Here is a 21,697-nt window from a genome sequence, read left to right as displayed (position 1 = left end):
GTCACTACACCACAATGCGTACATCAGTGGTAAAACATCACCAGTTCTCACTGGGTCCTCAACGTCATCAGGGAGGGCCTATTGATAGAGTTCATCTCCTCCCCTCCACAGGGCCTAAAAGTCACTTGCCTTCCGTCCCCAAAAGACCAGACAACACTGCGGTTAGGTCTCAGAGACCTCATAGGATCAAACGCAATCTCCCTGGTCCCAGAATCAGAGTGGGGTCAGGGCCATTACTCTCGGTTATTTCTGGTAACCAAACCATCAGGCGAGGCCCGTATTATCATAACTTTGAAGGGACTGAAGCGGCACGTAAAATACCGAAAGTTCAAGATGAAATCTGTAAGGTCAGCCATCCCCCTGATCGGGCCACACTTCCTTATGTCAACCATAGACTTAAAGGATGCCTATTTTCACATTCCAATCCACCCGAGACACAGGAAGTATCTGAGGTTTCCGGTTACAGGGGAGTCATCAGGTGGAGTACTATCAGTTCAACGTCCTTCCATTTGGCACCTCCTCAGCGCCAAGAGTTTTCTCCAAGGTAATGGCAGAAGCAGTGTCATTCATCCGGAGCTAGGGCGTCTGTATAGTGCCCTACCTGAACGACCTACTGATAGTAGCTTCCACCGTGGCGACCCTGGAAGCTCAAGTATCAAAAACCCTGGATACATTAAGGTCTCTGGGATGGATCCCCAATTTGAAAAAATCTCAGCTGCAGCCCTCCAAGACCAGAAAGTTCCTGGGGGTTCTTTTGGACTCCGCAAAACAAATGTCATTCCTTCCAGACGACCACCATCTAACTTTAATATCAAAGGTCAGGAAATTTAGGGACATGAGGTCCCCCCTACACTCTGGGAAGGCATGTCGGTCTTGGGCTCTATGACAGTATCTATACAGTCAGTAGCCTGGGCTCAAGCTCACTACAGAACCCTTCAGACTCACATCTTGGAAAACTGGAACGGTCATCCCGGTACTCTGAACAAGAAAGTGCACAATCCGGGTCGAGTAAGAGCCTCCTTAGCATGGTGTATGAACACCAGAAACCTCTGCAGAGGCGTAAGTTGGAACCAGGCCCACTGACTACAATCATGACAGATGCCAGCAGGAGGGGCTGGGGGGGCCATGATAAATCATACTCCGTTCGAAGGACTCTGGGATCAGACAACGAGCGGGAAATCGTCCAATTTCAGGGAACTGAAAGCTGTGGAAGAAGCCCTCCTGGTGGCTGGTCACCAGATTTGGGACATCACATCCGAATATATTCGGACATGACCACGGTTGCTCACATCAAGCACCAGGGCGGTACAAAATTCAGCAGCTGAAAAGGATCTCCGCTCGAATATTCTGTTGGGCCAAAAAACACCTATTGTCCCTAGCGGCGGTCCATCTAAAGGGCACGTCCAACAAACAGGCAGACTTTTTAAGTCGCCAGGACATCCATCCTGGGGAATGGAGTCTAAACAGCAAAAGCTTCAGATTGCTGGTAGACAGGTGGGGCCTACCGGAAATCGACCTTTTCGCTTCTCATCAAAACACGCAGGTCGAAGCCTTTTTTCCCTAAACCCTAGAGACAATTCCAGGGGATTGGATGCCCTTGCCCAGAATTGGGACTTCCACCTGGCCTATGCCTTCCCACGAATTCCAATCCTGGCGAAAGTCCTGAGGGAGGGACGAGAACACCGGACCCTGACTATTTTTGTAGCCCCTTTCTGGCCAAAGAGAAGTTGGTTCAACTTGATCACCGAGATGCAGGTAGATGGGCTGTTTCTCTTACCACTAGAAGACTACCTCCTCTCGCAGGGGCCGATTCTTCACGCAAACCCTTCGAAGTGGAATCTAGCGGCATGGTTACTGAGGCCCAGGTACGGAGATCCAAGGGTTTGTCAGATCCGGTAATTGCTACCCTACAAAAATCCAGAAAGCCAGTAACTAACGCTATCTACAACAAAATCTGGAAAAAGTTTTCATCTTTTTGTCTACCTGACTTACCAGATCCACTCAGGCCAAATATGTCACAAATTTTGGATTTTTTACAGAGGGGATTAGAGATCGGCCTTAGACCTAGCACCCTGAAGAGGTCCAGGTCTCAGCTCTGTTTTTGACCAGGATCTAGCAGGTCATCACTGGATCAGAAGATTTATGATTTTGGCCATCAGAATGAATCCTAAAAAACAAATGATAGTCCCTCCATGGGATCTGAGCTTGGTGCTCCAGGGGCTCACAGGTCCACCTTTGAACCTTTATCTTCCTGCGCTCCTAAAAACCTGGCATACAAAACAGTGTTCTTGGTAGCCATAACCACAGCCAGGAGAGTAAGCGATTTACAAGCCCTGTCGATAAGGGAGCCTTATTTGCTTGTTAGAGATGACTCAATAGTCCTTCGTCTCGACCCTTCCTTCCTTCCTTCCAAGGGTAGTCTCTGAGTTCCACCGGTCCCAAGAAATTGTCCTACCATCATTTTGCCAAAACCTAGCAAATGTTAAAGAGGAAAAGTTTCATACTCTGGACGTCCAACGCATTGTTCTGCATTATTTGGACCAAACCCGTCCTTAGAGTCAACCAGAATCCGTTTGTCCATTCCTCATGCCAAAACAAGGGGGAAAAGGTGGCAAAGAGCACTATAGCCAATTGGATAAAAAAAAAAGCTAGAGTGGAAGCATATATCACTCAAAATATGCCTCCCCCAGTGGGGATCAAGGCCCATTCAACCAGATCCACTTCAGTCTTCTGGCCAGAAAAAACAGGTGCATCCCCACAGCAGATCTGCAGGGCAGCAACATGGTCTTCATGCCATACCTTCTCAAAGCATTATAGACTGGACGTAACATCCAGTAGGGATCTAGTCTTTGGCCGAAGAGTTCTCCAGGCCGTTGTCCCTCCCTAGTGCCAAATTAGTTGGTATCCCTCCGTATAACGTCGTGGAAGGTGACTAGAGAAAATAGAATTAGACTTACCGGTAATTTGGTTTCTAGGAACCTTTCACGACGGCACTAATTCCCACCCTATACTCCTGGATAAAAATCTGGGAATCGGAAGGTAAACCAGTGCTATGGTCTCAGTTATAAGTCACTGGCAGGTGGGAGGTGGGAAGGCCTTTTAACCTCTGTGTTTCCTGTCCCCCATCAGGGCAAAGAGGCAACCTCCGTATACCGTCGTGGAAGTTTCCTAGAAACCGAATTACTGGCAAGTCTAACTCTATTTTTTCCTGACACACTAAATAAGTTATTTTATACTAATGATAGATAATATAGGACTCCATGGTTTTGTAATGGGAGTTTTTTTGAGAGACACTAACCTAATTATTTAATAGTTTTTTTTATGTAATGTTTTTTGTAAGCTTTCTTTATAGGTGTTTTTTTTTTTAGCTGGCATATTTTAATTTGGCATGCATGTACAAGGGCTTTGGAGAAGGACTGTCGCGTTACTGCCCCTGAAGGCACCAATCGCGTCGTGTGTATTTGGTCATGCGTCTTTTGCATATATCGCTATATAGTGTGTCATGTAATAGGTTTGCCTGTAAAGTGTTAGTAGTTGTACAGTGTAGGGTAAGACACAGTTTAACGCTTAGGACATAGGGTAGGTAGTGTAAGATAGTGACTGTAGTTAAGTAGCGACATTAGGGTAAGATAGTGTTAATGTTTGGGACTAGCCTATAGTGGGATCAGATTAGTGTTAGGGAAAGAGACCACTTTCTGTAGATCGTGAGATAAGACCAAGTTCAAGTATGAGTAGGAAGTGCTCTGTGAGCAGTGCGGCTGTTTTTGGTGACCTACAGAAAAAGGAAAACAAAGGGACGACGGTGAAGAGAGACCTTGAAGTGACCAACAAGACAGAGTGGCCTTCCACAGAAAAGGGGTCCTTGGATAGGACGTGTCTTGAGAAACCCCGAGCTTATAAAACGCCAAAGGTAATGCGCCTCAACAGGACGGAGTTTGTGGGACTAGTGGAAGCCCCGACGGGTAGAAATGGAATACGGAACCACTGATCAAGTAGAGAGACTTGATGATTAGGATGTAGCGACAAGCTAGGCTGTGATGAAGTAGGAAGAAACCGTATGCTTCATCGGCCCTGGAGTAGACTATAGTGAAAAGATACTGTGTGTGTGAAAATGCTTTACACTGTGAAGGAAACGTCCATAAGACTTTGTACCAGTTACCCCTTGTATACAACCCTTGCCAAGTTACAGTAAAGACTGTGTTTTAGAATGGAAGTCTCCTTTATTGAACTGTGGAACCTATGGTCCTGGCCAGCCAACACCACCGACTACAGGCAAGCATGCACGGGTGCAAGGCCCTCGCAGCACCAAGACCCAGCCAGGACCCACATTTTCATATATCATGCCAGGGCGAGAAAGGAGGAGACGAGTGTCCCGCACATGGCTATCGTCCCGTGCTACACTTGTCATAGTCTGCAGGACTGAGTTTTGCATCTGCGAGGGCCATGCAACGCAAAGAAGATTCCAGTGGAAGATAATATGGCAACCTTTGAACAGTCCAAGTTGGTATGGAGAAAGGACTGCAAAATGACAGTGACTGGTGCGAAAAGGTGTGACAAACCCGCCCATCATGGGGGCGCCAGAGGCAAAGAGGTGCAAAGCAGTATCCTTCATCAGGTTGGCTTACCGCTGGGGTGTCGCAACCAAAAGAGCCCGCCCACAGCATTGTGACCATCGTCACAGAGTGAAGTGGAAGAAGAAACCGGCATGGACTTTTGAGAAACTAAATGGTGAGTCAGGGCAGACTCCATCCAGTGAAAGGCAGGGCCATGACGGGCCTCAGAAAGTGGAAGAGATGATGCCATTCATGGGTTGTACGTCGGGGAGAGAAAGAACGTGGATAGAGTGCAGTGGGCCCCAGTACTGTGTACCTAATCGGGGAGGGCTGGGACGCAGAGAGTGCAAGAGTGTTAAGGCTTTGATGGAGCGAGAGGTGATGCCAGGTGGCTTGGCAGAGCAGGTCGCCTGATCTTTAGGCTCCGAAGCCTACATCCCGGCTCAACGTCTGGCCCGTGGATGGGCTGAACACCTCAAAACCTTTTTGGTCCAGTGCCCTGCGAGTCCCCCCACGCAGGCTGGAGATCCCTCCTCCAACTCTGAATGTCTCCCCTCCAACCAAGAGGCGCCTTCCCCTGACTTGGAGGTAATGCTGAGCCCTGGGGATATACTGCTCACCTCATGAGAGAAATGGATTGTGGGGTGATCCAGTCTAAGAAGAAAATGAGCCTACCTGTACAGTCCTGACAGAGAGGAACTTGCCTGACAGATGACCCAGGGCGACATGAGGCACTATGACTTTGAACGAGGCTTCAGCTTCATCATGGAAGTGACCAGGCATGCGGTCTATATAAATGCCATTTCCCTCCGAAAAGGGCCAAGCCTCCAAGAAAATGGACCAAGGGACTAGTTCACAATCGCGATCTCCAGAATCAGGTTGCAGGCAAGAGAGGTACCCGAAGATTTTCCACCATGATGGGACCCCGTGGGCACCTGGGGTCGCTACGTCCTTGGGAATGAGAGTACGGAACAACAGTGGGGCAACTGTCTCGACTTCCTGTTGGCCCTTAGAGCAGGAGGAAAGCCTGGGACTGCCTGAAGCAGTGGCCAATCTGGCCACATACGTGGCCCAGGGAGCACACTTGGCCGTGTATGTAAGAAGAATCTAGGCCAAGGAGACCTGGGTTTGAACATGGCTGCTTGGAAGTCTGTAGCTCAAGGAGAGGAATCAGAAGGCAAGCGAGACAAAGTTGGCTGAGCTCGAGTAGGTCAGGAGACCCACAGGATCCGAGACTCCCCCATGTTAAAGGCCTTCTGATGGCCAGTAAGTTGTTGTTTTTCATTCCCCTTTTCCGTTTCTGTTGTGTTCGTTGCACATCCCGAAAAGAGATTAACCAGCTCACCCCAGCCAGGCATCCTAGAAAGGACGGAACTGCAAGGGACCAATTGTATAGCAAAAATCGAGAAGGATGATCCAGCTTCCAAAGGCAAAGTGTTTCAAGTCTTTGAAAAAGAACATTATGGATGTTTGAAACATGTAGCTGTATCTGTATCCATGATGAAATTTTTTAATCAATAAAATTTGCCTTTGGAAGCAGGATCATCCTGCTGGATTGCAGAGACATTGTAGCCGCTGTAGGTTCCTACACCCTCAGCCAGGGACAAAATTACAGTGAACAGGGTGGAGGAAACAATAAAAGAACTGTGTCCTTGTCCTACGGACTGACGGGGGACCAAGGACTGTGTCCCATGTGGACTGTGCCAGTTACAAGGACCAATGTTTGGGGGAGGGGAGAAGGAAAGCTCAACATCCCAACTAGGTTGAAGCTTTGTGGATGGCTTGTGGGCCTTGGGGGAGCAGGGCCGGTGTTGACCCAGAAGGACAGTTACTGGGTCGCAGGCAGTCTAGTCTGCCCCTGGACTGTTAAGTTGACCTGCAGGCCTAAAGAATTTGGACACTCGGTACCGGGGTCCCAACCTAGTGCGACTGGGATCATGCTGTCCCACCAAGGAGATAAACAGTCTCTCTTCCAGATCAAGCGAAGTTCAAGTGTATTCGTGGGCATTGGGGTCTTCTAGGTACCCAAATGGTCGACATCCTGGCCAGCCAATACCACCGGCTACAGGCAGACTGCACGGGCGCAAGACCATCACAGCACGAACACCAACACCCAGATTTTCATGTAGCGCGCCGGGTGTAAAAGGGGGAGACCAGTGCCTCGCCCACGGCTACTGCCCAGCACTATATGTGCTTTTCCTGCAGAAAAACACATAGAAATGGTTCGGTCCTACAATGACCATCATCAGTCAGACAGATTAGTGTGCACAGGGTTACAGGCAGAAACGAATGCCCAGGATATGCAGCACATGCTGCTGCAGTGTGTGGTGTTCAGGATATATGCTGCATATCCTGAGCGTTCCTTATTGCCTGTAACTCTGTGCACACTGCAGTCTGTCTGAATGATGAAGGTCATTGTAGGACTGAAACATTTCTTTGTTTTTGGATTGCCTGCACAAAATAAAATTATCTGCTTACAACATTTACCCAAGTGCCAAGTTATTCCATTAATAATCATACTATTTTCAAGGGAAAAATGTAAATATTTGATGCCAGTGTACAAAAACTTGCATCTATAATTACAGGGTATCTGTCAGTAAGATCAACACCCCAAACCAATCTATGGGCATACAGGTCTTTGAAATGTAAATCCATCTGCACTCCAGAGTGATGAACTTTTTCATTCAATTCATACAAATGTTGCGGTAAGTGCTCTGGGTGGGACATAGCACTTAAGTATCTACTGTTGCTCCTAAGTTATTTCCCTGCCCAGCACCAGCCTCTTTAGCTTGATTAATATCTCAGTACTGCCTGAAGCTTCAGAGACGGTAACGTATTAATCAAGCTAGTGGGCAAAGAAACAACCTAGAGAGGCAGTGGCTCCTTAAATGCGCAGTCACACCTAATGTCTTCTTTGCATAAAAAGATATAAATGTGTTGATGGACTTACATTTCAAAGACCTGCATGACCACATACAGTGGGGAAAAAAAGTATTTAGTCAGTCAGCAATAGTGCAAGTTCCACCACTTAAAAAGATGAGAGGCGTCTGTAATTTACATCATAGGTAGACCTCAACTATGGGAGACAAACTGAGAAAAAAAAATCCAGAAAATCACATTGTCTGTTTTTTTTTCATTTTATTTGCATATTATGGTGGAAAATAAGTATTTGGTCAGAAACAAAATTTCATCTCAATACTTTGTGATATATCCTTTGTTGGCAATGACAGAGGTCAAACGTTTTCTGTAAGTCTTCACAAGGTTGCCACACACTGTTGTTGGTATGTTGGCCCATTCCTCCATGCAGATCTCCTCTAGAGCAGTGATGTTTTTGGCTTTTCGCTTGGCAACACGGACTTTCAACTCCCTCCAAAGGTTTTCTATAGGGTTGAGATCTGGAGACTGGCTAGGCCACTCCAGGACCTTGAAATGCTTCTTACGAAGCCACTCCTTCGTTGCCCTGGCGGTGTGCTTTGGATCATTGTCATGTTGAAAGACCCAGCCACGTTTCATCTTCAATGCCCTTGCTGATGGAAGGAGGTTTGCACTCAAAATCTCACGATACATGGCCCCATTCATTCTTTCATGTACCCGGATCAGTCATCCTGGCCCCTTTGCAGAGAAACAGCCCCAAAGCATGATGTTTCCACCACCATGCTTTACAGTAGGTATGGTGTTTGATGGATGCAACTCAGTATTCTTTTTCCTCCAAACACGACAAGTTGTGTTTCTACCAAAAAGTTCCAGTTTGGTTTCATCAGACCATAGGACATTCTCCCAAAACTCCTCTGGATCATCCAAATGCTCTCTAGCAAACTTCAGACGGGCCCGGACATGTACAGGCTTAAGCAGTGGGACACGTCTGGCACTGCAGGATCTGAGTCCATGGTGGTGTAGTGTGTTACTTATGGTAGGCCTTGTTACATTGGTCCCAGCTCTCTGCAGTTCATTCACTAGGTCCCCCCGCGTGGTTCTGGGATTTTTGCTCACCGTTCTTGTGATCATTCTGACCCCACGGGGTGGGATTTTGCGTGGAGCACCAGATCGAGGGAGATTATCAGTGGTCTTGTATGTCTTCCATTTTCTAATTATTGCTCCCACAGTTGATTTCTTCACTCCAAGCTGGTTGGCTATTGCAGATTCAGTCTTCCCAGCCTGGTGCAGGGCTACAATTTTGTTTCTGGTGTCCTTTGACAGCTCTTTGGTCTTCACCATAGTGGAGTTTGGAGTCAGACTGTTTGAGGGTGTGCACAGGTGTCTTTTTATACTGATAACAAGTTTAAACAGGTGTCATTACTACAGGTAATGAGGGGAGGAAAGAGGAGACTCTTAAAGAAGAAGTTACAGGTCTGTGAGAGCCAGAAATCTTGATTGCTTGTTTCTGACCAAATACTTATTTTCCACCATAATATGCAAATAAAATGAAAAAAAAACAGACAATGTGATTTTCTGGATTTTTTTTTCTCAGTTTGTCTCCCATAGTTGAGGTCTACCTATGATGTAAATTACAGACGCCTCTCATCTTTTTAAGTGGTGGAACTTGCACTATTGCTGACTGACTAAATACTTTTTTTCCCCACTGTATGTGGTTTGGAGAGCGGATGATCTTACTGACAGATTCTCTTTATTAGTTTAGCTTTTATATGTAGAAAAGAGTCAAACCAACATTAATAGTAGACATGCTAATACTTTAATAAAGTAAAATAAACACACAATTGTAAAAAAGTTTTATAAAGATTACAGATTTGAAATATTGCCTTGTAAAATTACTGCAACTGTTCAGAAGTCAGAAAACGTCATTTTATATATTCGTGCCCATTAAATTTCTCATCGCTGTATATTGATCAGAAAACTGCTGAAAGCAAAGTATTATTAACAGCCGAACATCTGGGATTATGCGGAGAAGCCTCGCACATGTACGTTTTCACTGTCACAGGTAAATGTGTAATTTAGCAAACAGGAGGACAAAAAAGTCAGGCAATATAATTTATATATGAGAAATAGTACAATATAAAACTACATTAATGATCTAATACTAAACAACTGTAGACAGATAACACTAACTCAGCCATATTAGTGAATTGTTAAAAGGTTGGAATCCAGATTGTAAAATATCCACTATTCTAAGGAGGGGGGATAACTTCATCATCAGAGGGTCCAAGCGCCGCTACCTCCACTGATTCCGAGAAAAGTGAGAGTGACAAGAGGCCAATTTACTTGTAGTTTGGAGATAGGAAAGATGCAATAACGATTGGCAATCTTTCAAGTGCAATCTGTGGGGATTGTCAGGGTCTGAAGGAATTCATAGACTGTAACATACTCATCCAACCTAGGTGTCAGCTAAAAGGTGGCAATGGATATAATGAGGTTTTCCGATCAATACTTTTTTTTTTCAAAGGGAACATGTAACTTGATTCGTGCTGCATGAATCAGAACTTGTGTGCTCCACTCTTCTATTCTAAAACACTCCGGTGGACTATAGAGAGAGATGAGACTAGTCCGATGCCATCCCCAGCCAGTGTCTTGATCCTGGTCACGTCATTGACAGGACTCTCTCTATATTCCCACATGGCGGAGAGACCTGTCAATCAACTAGAGCGGGAAGAAGTCGGCCAGTGGTGGCTCTGGACTAGTCTGCTCTCCGGCTTTGTTTCCCGGCTGACAAATCAAACTAAGTTTTCTCTGAAATGCTGGAGCGTTTCCTGCTGCAATTGTACAACCAGGCTCTGATTCATGCTGCTTGTGGTTTAGGTAGCAGAAATCGAGTAACAGGTTCCCTTAAACTCCATGGACTTGCTGTACATAAAAATGATATTTAAACTATAAATCATACACTCTTGCTCCAGCGAGGCACTACACAGCCGATTCCAGGCTTGTTGACAGGCTGCAGCAGTGACATCCCGGCTACAGCGTACGCGACCTCTGCAGCCAACCACTGTGCTCAGCAGCTCTGCCTGTGCAGATGACATCAGCTGGTGGGCTCAGTGATTGCCTGCATCGGTCAAGTCTGCTGTAGTCCTGTCACAGCTGTAGCATATCAACAAAGACCAGAGGACTGCATGTGATTGATCAAGACAGCTGATTCCGCTATATTCTTAGTGACCTCAAATTAGCTACTGAACACCAGTAATTGTGACTGGTCAAAATTGTTTTATTTCTGAACGTCTAATAATGATAATAAAAAAAATATATATTTATTTCTATAGTGCCAACATGTTCTGCAGCACTTTACATTTCAGTCTACAAGCTCCTCCATAGGTTCCCCCAGAACAATGACCTAAATGGGCAACAAAAAGATGACTACTCATGTTAGAAAAGTTCACTATAACACAAGACTAAAACAAAATGCCCCTAATTGCAATGGTCCATTGGCATAACAACTATCTTGGACAACTTTGATCATGAAGAATGTAGATTTTGCTCTTCCTAAGTATTACAAGGGTTAGATATTATTTCCACCCCCAGTATATTATCCAACATAAAGAAAAGAGTCACAAGTACCAACGAAAGGGATAAAAGTAAATTCTTCTTTATTACCAAATAGATGTCAGAATGCCAAAAGACAAAACATCAGAATTTTCAAGCAGAAACCCCCCCCCACTCTGAATCAAGGTACCGCTCTTAACAGTGATGTCAGGATAAAGAGAAATTTTTGCGTGAAACGCGTAGTCCTATTGTCCTCCTTTATTACTGATCAGTCATTATTAATCACAGGTGCTTGGACATGTGACAATTTTCTTCATATTGGATGAGCGAGCAGGAGCGTGTTTACACAATTGAAACAACCACACCTGGGGTTCACATAGTTCCTATCCAATTTCCACCATCTTCTAGGATTAAATCAAGCACTGTCTATGCTGGGACTTACATATAATTTATCTACTTGCTATTAAAAAAAAAAAACAAACACTTTTTTTCAGGTCCATGTAAAATTTTCAATCAGAAAAATCCAAATGTTCAAGCGGCAATTCCAGCAGCTTATGAGTTTTCTGGTGTCTAAAAACATCTGCTCTATGTGCAAAGCATTTCCCACAATTGGGACACGGAAAGGGTTTCTCACCTGAGTGAAATCTCTGATGTCTTGTGAGAGTTGATATCTGGGTAAAACATCTGCCGCACTCGTGACAGTGAAACGGCTTCTCTCCTGTGTGGATTCTCTGATGTTTTACAAGATCAGCTTTCCGCGTGAAGTTTTTACCGCAATCTGTGCAGAGGAACGGTCTCTCCCCCGAGTGGATTTTCAGATGCTGAATAAGGTTCGATTTCTTTTTGAAGCACTTCCCGCAGTTAGAGCACTGGTATGACTTCTCCTCCGCATGGGATCTCTGGTGCATCAATAGTGCCTCATGCTCGGTGAAGCACTTGCCACACTCCCAACAGGTGAAAATATTGGCACTCTGAACTGTACCATACGGAGGGAAAGCAGATTTATCAGGACTCATGTCCCCATCGTAAGAAAACTCATTATTCACATCCTGAAATTCTGAATGCTTGTTATCAAAACTACAGCTTTCTTCTGGGGAACCCTCCAAGTCATTTTTATCTTCCAATTCCCAATCTGGAGAGGAATTCCTGACGTTGTTGGCATTGGCTGTGGATAAAAAAAGCATAGCAGATCTCATCAAATAACGTCAAAAGATAAAAACATCATCATAAAATCTGCCCGCATGGTACTCCAGCTGAGTCCTAGTCAAGTGCATGGGCCTGAGATGAAGTACCAGACACATGTTCAAAAGTTTAGGGTCACTTAGAAATTTCCTTATTTTTGAAAGAAAAGCAGTTTTTTCCAATGAACCTAACATTAAATGATTCAGAAATACACTCTATACATTGTTAATGTGGTAAATGACTATTCTAACTGCAAATGTCTGGTTTGTAATGCAATATCTTCATAGGTGTACAGAGGCCCATTTCCAACAACCATCACTCCAATGTTCTTATGGTACTTTGTGTTTGCTAACTGTGTAAGAAGGCTAATGGATGGTTAGAATACCCTTGAAAACCCTTGTGCAAGTATGTTAGCACAGCTGAAAACAGTTTGGCTGATTAGAGAAGCTATAAACCTGACCTTCCTTTGAGCTAGTTGAGAATCTGGAGCATTACATTTGTTGGTTCCATTAAACTCTCAAAATGGCCAGAAAAAAAGAACTTTCATGTAAAATGCGACACTATATTCTTGCTCTTAGAAATGGCAGTGTGAACGAGGAAGTGGAGCCCGAGCGGCAGACATGGCCTCCCTGTTTAAGAAGAAGACGGTGGACGACATAATAAAGGAGCAGAATAAGGAGCTAAGAGGCACTCAGAGGGCTATAACCCGAGACCGGCCAGCCTTGGAGAAGCAGGAGAAACAGCTGGAAATGGAAATCAAGAAGATGGCCAAGACAGGTAGCAAGGACGCCTGCAGAGTTCTAGCAAAACAGCTGGTACAGCTTCGTAAGCAGAAAACCAGAACTTACGCCGTTAGTTCCAAAGTCACCTCCATGTCGACGTAGACCAAAGTCATGAGCGCACAGATGAAGATGGCGGGAGCAATGTCAACTACAGCAAAAACCATGCAAGCCGTGAACAAGAAAATGGATCCGAAGAAAACTCAGAAGACGATGCAAAATTTCCAAAAATAAAACATGAAAATGGAAATGACGGAAGAAATGATAAACGACACTCTGGATGACATCTTTGATGCCTCTGAAGACGAGGAGGAAAGCCAGGATATTGTGAACCAGGTGTTGGATGAGATTGGAATTGAAATCTCAGGAAAGATGGCGAAAGCACCTTCAGCGGCCAAAGGCCTACCCTCCGCATCCTCCGCTAAATCCACCACCATCTCGGATGAAGAGATAGAGCAGCAGCTGAAGGCTCTGGGCGTAGATTAACGGCCCGATCATAGGAAGTTTCCCCGCTACGTATGGACTTGTATCTTGTTACTAATGGATCAGTCTAAACCGGGATTTATTATTGAGGACTGAAGAACAAGGGTGTCTTTCATTTGCTAACAGACGCTATATGGCCTTGTATAATACTAGTACCTGTACATAGACATTAACCCTTACATTCTGTACAAATTCCCCTCTGTGTCAGGAGATGCGGACATCCTGAAGCTGCCATGTACGATTTTGTAAAGTCGCTCCTACTTTTATTACTATCGATCTATTCCTTTCCATCGCCATGTGCATGGTGCCAGATTCCTCCCCTGCATGCTTACAATCCAGCGGTCACGTCGGGGTCTTCTATTACGTATCCTTTATTTCTATAATGTTACCTGTTATCTCCATTTCGGTACCTTAATCAGGACTGGCCGTACAGAAAGCTCCAGTGTTACACTACATACCAGTTATCTGGCACATGATGGTCCAGAATTTCCCCATACTGGCACAGTGGTTACGTATTGCTCTTAGAAATGAAGGCTATTCCATGCGAGAAATTGCCAAGAAACTGAAGATTTCCTACAACAGTGTATACTACTCCCTTCAGAGGAGAGCACAAACAGGCTCTAACCAGAGTAGAAAGAGGAGTGGGAGGCCCCGCTGCACAACTGAGCAACAAGACAAGTACATTAGAGTCTGTAGTTTGAGAAATCGACGCCTCACAGGTCCTCAACTGGCAGCTTCATTAAATAGTACACGCAAAACGCCAGTGTCAACATCTACAGTGAAAAGGCGACTCCGGGATGCTGGCCTTCAGGGCAGAGTGGCAAAGAAAAAGCCATACCTAAGACTGGCTAATAAACGGAAAAGATTAATATGGGCAAAAGAACACAGACATTGGACAGAGGAAGGTTTGGAAAAAAGTGTTATGGACAGACGAATCCAAGTCTGAGGTGTTTGGATCACTCAGAAGAACATGTGTGAAACGCAGAACAACTGAAAAGATGCTTGAAGAGTGCCTGACGCCATCTGTCAAGCATGTGGAGGTAATGTGATGGTCTGGGGTTGCTTTGGTGCTGGTAAAGTGGGAGATTTGTACAAGGTAAAAGGGATTTTGAATAAGGAAGGTGATCGCTCCATTTTGCAACGCCATGCCATACCCTGTGGACAGCGCTTGATTGGAGCCAATTTCATCCTACAACAGGACAATGACCCAAAGCACACCTCCAAATTAGGCAATAACTATTTAGGGAAGAAGCAGGGAGCTGGTATTCCATCTGTAATGGTGGTTGTGAGAGCAGCTTGACCGTATGGTATGCAAAAAGTGCCCATCAAGCCAAGCCAACTTGTGGGAGGGGCTTCTGGAAGCATGGGGTGAAGTTTCTCCAGATTACCTCAGCAAATTAACTGCTAGAATGCCAAAGGTCTGCAATGCAGTAATTGCTGCAAAGGGAGCATTCTTTGACGAAAGCAAAGTTTGAAGGAGAATATTATTTCAAATAAAAATCCTTTTTCGAACCTTGTCAATGTCTGGACTAGATTCTCAATTCATTTGGCAACTCATTTGATTAATAAAAGTGTGAGTTTTCATGGAAAACACAATTGTCTGGGTGACCCCAAAATTTTGAATGGTAGTGTAAGATAAGATAAGATCATCCTTTAATCGTCCCACCATGGGGAAATTCAGAGCATTACAGCACCAAGGCAGGAACAAGTACAGATACAGATGCATAAAGAGGCATTACATTGACAGTAGGTAGGTAGGTACATATACGGAAAAAAAAAAAAAAATGTAACCGGACTATCACAACTTTGGATCTATCAGTTCTCTGTTTGGGTCGTTCTCCGTTTTGGACAGTGCTGGTTATACAGCCTAACTGCAGCAGGAAGGAAGGACTTTCGATAGCGCGCCCTCTCACATTTAGGATGAAGTAGCCGACAGTACTGCACATCTTTGTCACGGTCTCATGCATGGGATGGGAATCATTCTGCACCATGTAGCTCACCTTGGCCAGTATCCTCCTGTCGCCTACTTGCTGAACTGGGTCAAGGGGGCATCCCAGGACAGAGCTGGCCCTTCTAATCAGTTTGTCCAGCCTATTCCTGTCCCTGGTTGATATGCCAATACCCCAGCACGCCACACCAAAGAAGATGACTGATGCCACAACAGAGTTGAAGAAGGATGCAAGGAGTGCCCCCCTAACTCCGAAGGCTCTCAGCCTTCTGAGCAGATAAAGCCTGCTTTGGCCCTTCCTGTACACTGCATCCAAGTGATGGGCCCAGTCAAGCTTATTATTGAGGATCACACCAAGGTACTTATAGGTGTCGACTATCTCAATGTCATTTCCCTGAATGTTCGCCACTACTGGTGGATTTTTGCCCTTGCGAAAGTCCACCACCAATTCCTTGGTCTTCCCGGAATTAATCCTAAGGTGGTTCCTCTGACACCACTCCACAAAAGCTTGGTTAGTATCTCTGTACTCTCTTTCATCTCCTCCTGTGATGAGGCCTACTATTGCAGAGTCATCAGAATACTTCTGCAAGTAGCAGCTAGATGAGTTGCACCTAAAATCCGCAGTGTACAGTGTGAAGAGAAAAGGGGCAAGAACTGTACCTTGAGGTGCCCCTGTATTGCAGATCACTGTGTCTGACACACTGTCCCGAACCTTTACAAACTGAGGTTGGTTCGTGAGGTAGTTAAGGATCCAGGTGGAGAGTTGGAGGTCCACACCAACAAGACCCAGCTTGTCTCTCAGTAGACCTGGCTGTATGGTGTTAAAAGCACTAGAGAAATCGAAGAACATTATTCTCACAGTGTTCCCAGGTTTCTCCAGGTGAGAGAGAGTCCTATCTAGAAGGTGGATAATGGCATCATCCACACCAATGCCCGGCCTGTAGGCAAACTGGAGATGGTCCATATCCGAGCTCACTAGAGGACGGAGACGTGTTAGAATCAATCTCTCTAATACCTTCATCAGGTGTGATGTCAATGCTACAGGTCTATAGTCATTAAGGTCTTTCGGATAAGGTTTCTTCGGAACTGGTACCACACACGATAATTTCCACAGTTGTGGTACTATGCCTATTCTCAGGCTCATATTGACCAGATATGTAATGATCTCAGTCAGCTGGTGCCCGCAGGTTTTGATTAGCCTTGCACTTATGCCATCAGGACCTGCAGCCTTCAAAACTTTGATCTTATTCAGTTCTTTTGCAACCTGGGTACTTGTGAAGAACAGACCCTGGCTCAGTTGACAAGTTGCAGCAGGGGGTGAGGTTATTGTAGAAGAGAGGTGTGAATGGTATGCAGGGACAGGAGCAGCCAGTGTGTGATTAAGTGTGTGATAGGTATGTATAAGTCAGTGTGAACAATGTAGGGGACGTGGCACGCTACCAGCTTCTTTATTCTGGAAGATCGGCAAGAATCCCAGGATTCAGATAGAATACTAGGATGCAGACCATAATTTTAAAGGACCATTAAACCAACCTTTAAAGAGTAAATAAACCTTTGCTAATATTTTTTTTTTATTTTTTTCTTACATTTTGTTTGTCCTTTCAATTGCAAGCAGATTGGTGGGAGCCCTTGTCTGGAGACCCCAGTGATTGCTCAAAAAACAAACAAACACTAGAGAAGTTCTCAGCTTAGGAGACAGGAAAACAACTAGAAAAAGAGGGCACAACCACAGATTCAAAAAGGATCTACACATCACAAAATGCAAAAAAAGTGCAAAGATTCAAAAACATGGATTTTTGTGATAACTCACCGTTAAATCCTTTTCTCTGAGACGCTCATTGGGGGACACAGGTACTGTGGGGTGTATGCTACTGCCGCCAGGAGGCTGACACTAAGTGAAAAAAAAGAGGTTAGCTCCTCCTCCGCCGTATACACCCTCGCCCCGATTGCGGCGGAAACCAGTTTGGTGCAAAAGCAGTAGGAGATCAGACAAAAATCAGACATCAACCTTAATGCAGGTAACAACATGTCTAGAAAATAACCACCCTAATCTCATACAGAGAGTATATTAATTAAATAAACAGAAGCCAACTTGGCTAACAGGGTGGGTGCTGTGTCCCCCAATGAGCGTCTCAAAGAAAAGGATTTTACGGTGAGTTATTACAAAAATCCATGTTTCTCCTTTGCCTCATTGGGGGACACAGGTACTGTGGGACGTCCTAAAGCAGTCCCTGGGTGGGAAGTTAACGCACCGATCCAAGCTACATGCACCTCCTGTCTAAAGGTGCGCCACCACTGCTTGGAAAATCCTTCTACCCAGGCTCGCATCCGCTGAAGCCTGAGTATGGATATTGTAACATTTAGTAAACGTCTGCAGGCTGGACCAGATTGCTGCCTTGCAAACCTGTTCCGTCAAAGCCTGGTGCCGAAGCGCCCAAGAGGCGCCCACTGCCCGATTAGCGTGTGCTCTGATCCCTGCTGGAATCAGCGCACCTCTGATGCGGTAGGACTCCTGAATAGCCAAACGAATCCATCTGGCTATGGTTGATTTTGAGGCAGCGATTCCCTTCCTGCGACCTTCAGGGAGCACGCACAGTGCGTCTGACTGACGAAAGGGTGCCGTCCTCGACACGTACCTCCTGAGTGCTCCCACCAGGCCTAACGTATGCAGGGCCTTTTCCACACGGTGTACCGATGCTGGACAAAAAGAGGTCAAGACAATATCCTCATTAATGTGAAACGAGGAAACGACTTTTGCCAAAAAAGGAGGAGCTGGTATAAGAACCACCTTGTCTTTGTGAAATGTCAGAAACGGGGCTTGGCAAGATAACGCTGCCAGCTCAGAGACCCGTCTGACTGATGTTATAGCTATCAGGAACACCACCTTCCAGGAAAGGCATGACAAAGAGACATCCTGTAGCGGCTCAAATGGAGCTTCCTGCAAAGCACTTAGGACCAGGCTAAGGTCCCAGACGTCCATAGGTGCCTTATAGGGGGGTGCCAAGTGGGAGACCCCCTGGATGAAAGCCTTTACCTGCAAGTTGGTAGCAATCATGCGCCGAAAAAGGACGGATAAAGCCGATATCTGTCTCCTGAGAGAACTGGGGGCTAAGCCTGAGTCTAGGCCAGACTGGAAAAAAGCCAAGATATTAGGGATGGAGAATCTCAGTGGAGAACTACTGCTGCCTCGACACCATGCAAAGAAAACCTTCCAGGTGTGGTGGTAAATTTGTGCTGAGGCAGGCTTCCGGGAGCTAACCATTGTAGCAACCACCTTGCGCCCAAACCCCGCCTGCGTTAGAATCCAAGATTCAACGGCCAAGCCGTCAAACACAGGGCCCGATTTTGGGTGGCAGATCGGCCCCTGAGAAAGTAGATCTGGGCGCTCTGGCAGTCGTCATGGCACGCCGACGAGCAGCTGCACTAGATCTGCGTACCACGCCTGACGAGGCCATTCTGGGGCCAGCAGAATCACTGGCACCCCTTCTGCCTTGATCTTCTTGATGACCCTCGAAAATAGTGGCAGCGGGGGAAATAGGTATAGGAGGCGAAACTGATTCCATGGCAGAACCAGCGCATCCACGGCGATTGCCTGCGGGTCCCGGGACCGAGCAACAAATATGGACACCTTGGCGTTCACCCTGGAGGCCATCAGATCCACATCCGGTGTTCCCCCCCGTTGGCAAATCTGCTGAAAGACCTCTGGATGTAGTGACCATTCCCCCGATGCAAGCCCCTGCAGGCTGAGGAAGTCTGCCTCCCAGTTCTCTACCCCCGGGATGTGGACCGCCGATATCACCGTGCAGTTCCTCTCGGCCCAGCAAAGCACGTGACCTACTGCATGCATGGTTGCCCTGCTGCAGGTGCCCTCTTGGTGATTTATGTAAGCCACCGCCGTGGTGCTGTCCGACTGAATCTGGACGGGGCGGCCTGCTAGAAGGTGATGAAACCGTTGCAGAGTCAGCCGGATCGCCCGTATCTCCAAGTTGATCGGGAGGCGTGCCTCCTGCGGTGACCACCGTCCCTGGGTCGTGTGGTGGCGAAAAAAAACGTTCCCCAGCCGAGGAGGCTGGGGTCGGTTGTGACCACCAGCCACTGATCTGGGGGAAAGGGTTTCCCCTGAAGAAGGGAGGAACTGATTGTCTACCACTCTAATGACTGTCTGACCCGAGAGGACAACCGGCATCGATGATCGATAATGAACAGGTTCTTGTCCCAGGATGACAAGAGGGCGTGCTGCAGGGGGCGAAGATGGAACTGGGCGAACGGGATTGCTTCCATCGCCGCCACCATTTTTCCTAGAATCCTCATGCAGAAACGGATGGTGTGAGGGACTGGTTGGAGCAGTACCCGCACTCCCTGCCGGAGGGCTAGGGTCTTGTCTTGAGGGAGAATTACCATCCCTCGGCAAGTGTCGAAGATCATCCCTAAAACGGAAATTCTGTGAGCTGGAACAAGGGATGACTTCTTTACATTGACCAACCACCCTAAGCAGGCAAGAGTATCTAGCGTGATGCTGACACTTTCCACGCATGCCCGCCTAGAAGGGCCCTTGACCAAGAGATCAACTAAGTGGGGGAATACGATTATGCCGCGAGAGGGCAGGATGGCGATGGAGACTGCCATGACCTTTGTGAACACTTTGGGGGCAATGGCTAGCCCTAAGGGCAGCGCTGCAAACTGAAAATGTAGACCGTTGATGGCGACGCGTAGAAACCTTTGATGTGGAGGGAAAATGGGGATATGTAGATAGGCATCCTGGATATCGATAGAGGCCAAGTACTCTCCCTGCCCCATTGCTGATATGATTGAACGGAGAGACTCCTTCCGGAAATGTCAGATCCTGATAAACTTGTTCAGGAGCTTTAGATCCAAAACGGGCCTGACAATCCCGTCCTTTGCAAATACATTGGAATAGAAGCCCTGAGTCTTCTCGTTTTCCGGTACCGGAATGATGACTCTGTTGTAGCTGAGCGAATTGATGGCTCCTAGTACAGCCTCTGCCCGGGTATCCACTTTGGGAAGACGGGAAAGAAAAAAAATCGTCTTGGGGGGGGTACCTGACAAATTCTATCTTGTACCCGGTGGACACCAGCTCTCTCACCCATGTGTCGTGTGCGACATTGAGCCAGGCGTGGTGAAACAGGAGTAGGCAGCCACCTACCTTGCTGGTGCCGCCTGACAAATGCCCCGAGTCATTTGGCTGAAGATCTTTGGGACCTGGATCCCCTCGATCTGGACTGGTTAGTACGCATCCTCCCCAACGAGTTGGCTCTATATGAGATCTGTCGGCACCTATTCTGGTTGGGGCGCCTTGACGCGGCGAAATTAGCCGCCATAGTCCACCCGGGGTTGCGAAAGGCCCAAAAACACGCCTGAAACTGGTGGCGAAACAGCGGTTTGACCTTTTGTTGAGGAAGAAAACCGTTCTTGCCTCCTGTGGAGTCGGAGATGAGCTAATCTAACTTCTCTCCGAACAGGTGGCCACACTAGTATGGTAGCGCTGTCAAGGACTTTTTTGAGGCTGAATCAGCCCGCCATGTCCTTAACCATAGCGCAGGTTGCCGCATCTAAAGATGCATTGATCAAGTAGTCTCCCGCCATGGCTATCTGATTTGTGATTTCTGATACTCCAGTTGGTAGGTCTATGTCTTGCAAGGCTCTATTCAATGATTCTGACCAAAAGACCATGGCCGTGGCTACCCACGTTGCTGCGAACGAGGGAGAGAGTGCTGATCCTGATGTCTAAAACACTGAACGAGCCAAGTTCTCTATGAGACGAACAGTGGGATCCTTAATAGAAGAGCCCCTAGGTATGGATAGTAGAGTTTTTGGAGCCAAGCACGACACAGGTGGATCCACCATTGGGGATTCTGTCCACTTTTCACGGAAATCCGGGGCAAAAGGATACTTCGCCTCGAGTGCCTTCTGGCCCGAGAACCGCCTGTCCGGCCGTTCTCTGTGTCTTTGCACTATGTCCTCAAATTCAGGGTGAGTGCCAAATACTCTATGGGGCCGTTTGAATCGCTTAAATGACACCTTATTGCCCAAAGCCAGAGTCGAATCATCCTCAATCCCCAGAGTGTGGTTGACGGCTTCTATGAGACTGTCAACCGACAGGGCTAAGTCCGGCATCATGTCCCATGGTGCAGGAGAGGATACGTGGAGGGACACTCACACGTGCTTGCCCGTTGTTGGTTTGTGGAGATCAGACCCCTTCAATAGTGTCCTTCGCCCGTATCTCACCTCCGTGGTCTGACAATATCCCACGTTGCGGGAGGATACGTGGAGGGACACTCGAACGTGCTCGCCCGCTGTTGGTTTGG

General features: G+C 46.7%; 1 protein-coding gene and 1 pseudogene across 1 annotated transcript in view; one reads left to right on the top strand and one right to left on the bottom strand.

Annotated features, from left to right (window-relative positions):
- LOC141084248 (uncharacterized) overlaps nt 1-21,697 on the bottom strand; it is a 101,507-nt gene that overhangs the window by 23,642 nt on the left and 56,168 nt on the right. The window contains exon 8 of the mRNA XM_073568829.1: nt 11,614-12,144. Within this exon, the coding sequence (XP_073424930.1) occupies nt 11,614-12,144 (531 nt within the window). The remainder of the gene's footprint in view (nt 1-11,613; nt 12,145-21,697) is intronic.
- On the top strand, nt 12,726-13,548 carry LOC141084246 (charged multivesicular body protein 2b-B-like; annotated as a pseudogene).

The sequence above is a fragment of the Dendrobates tinctorius genome, unplaced genomic scaffold (genome assembly GCF_039654945.1).
Source record: "Dendrobates tinctorius isolate UK_male_01 unplaced genomic scaffold, ASM3965494v1 ptg000022l, whole genome shotgun sequence".
NCBI lineage: Eukaryota > Metazoa > Chordata > Amphibia > Anura > Dendrobatidae > Dendrobates > Dendrobates tinctorius.
This window is presented reverse-complemented; position numbering and strand designations above follow the sequence as displayed.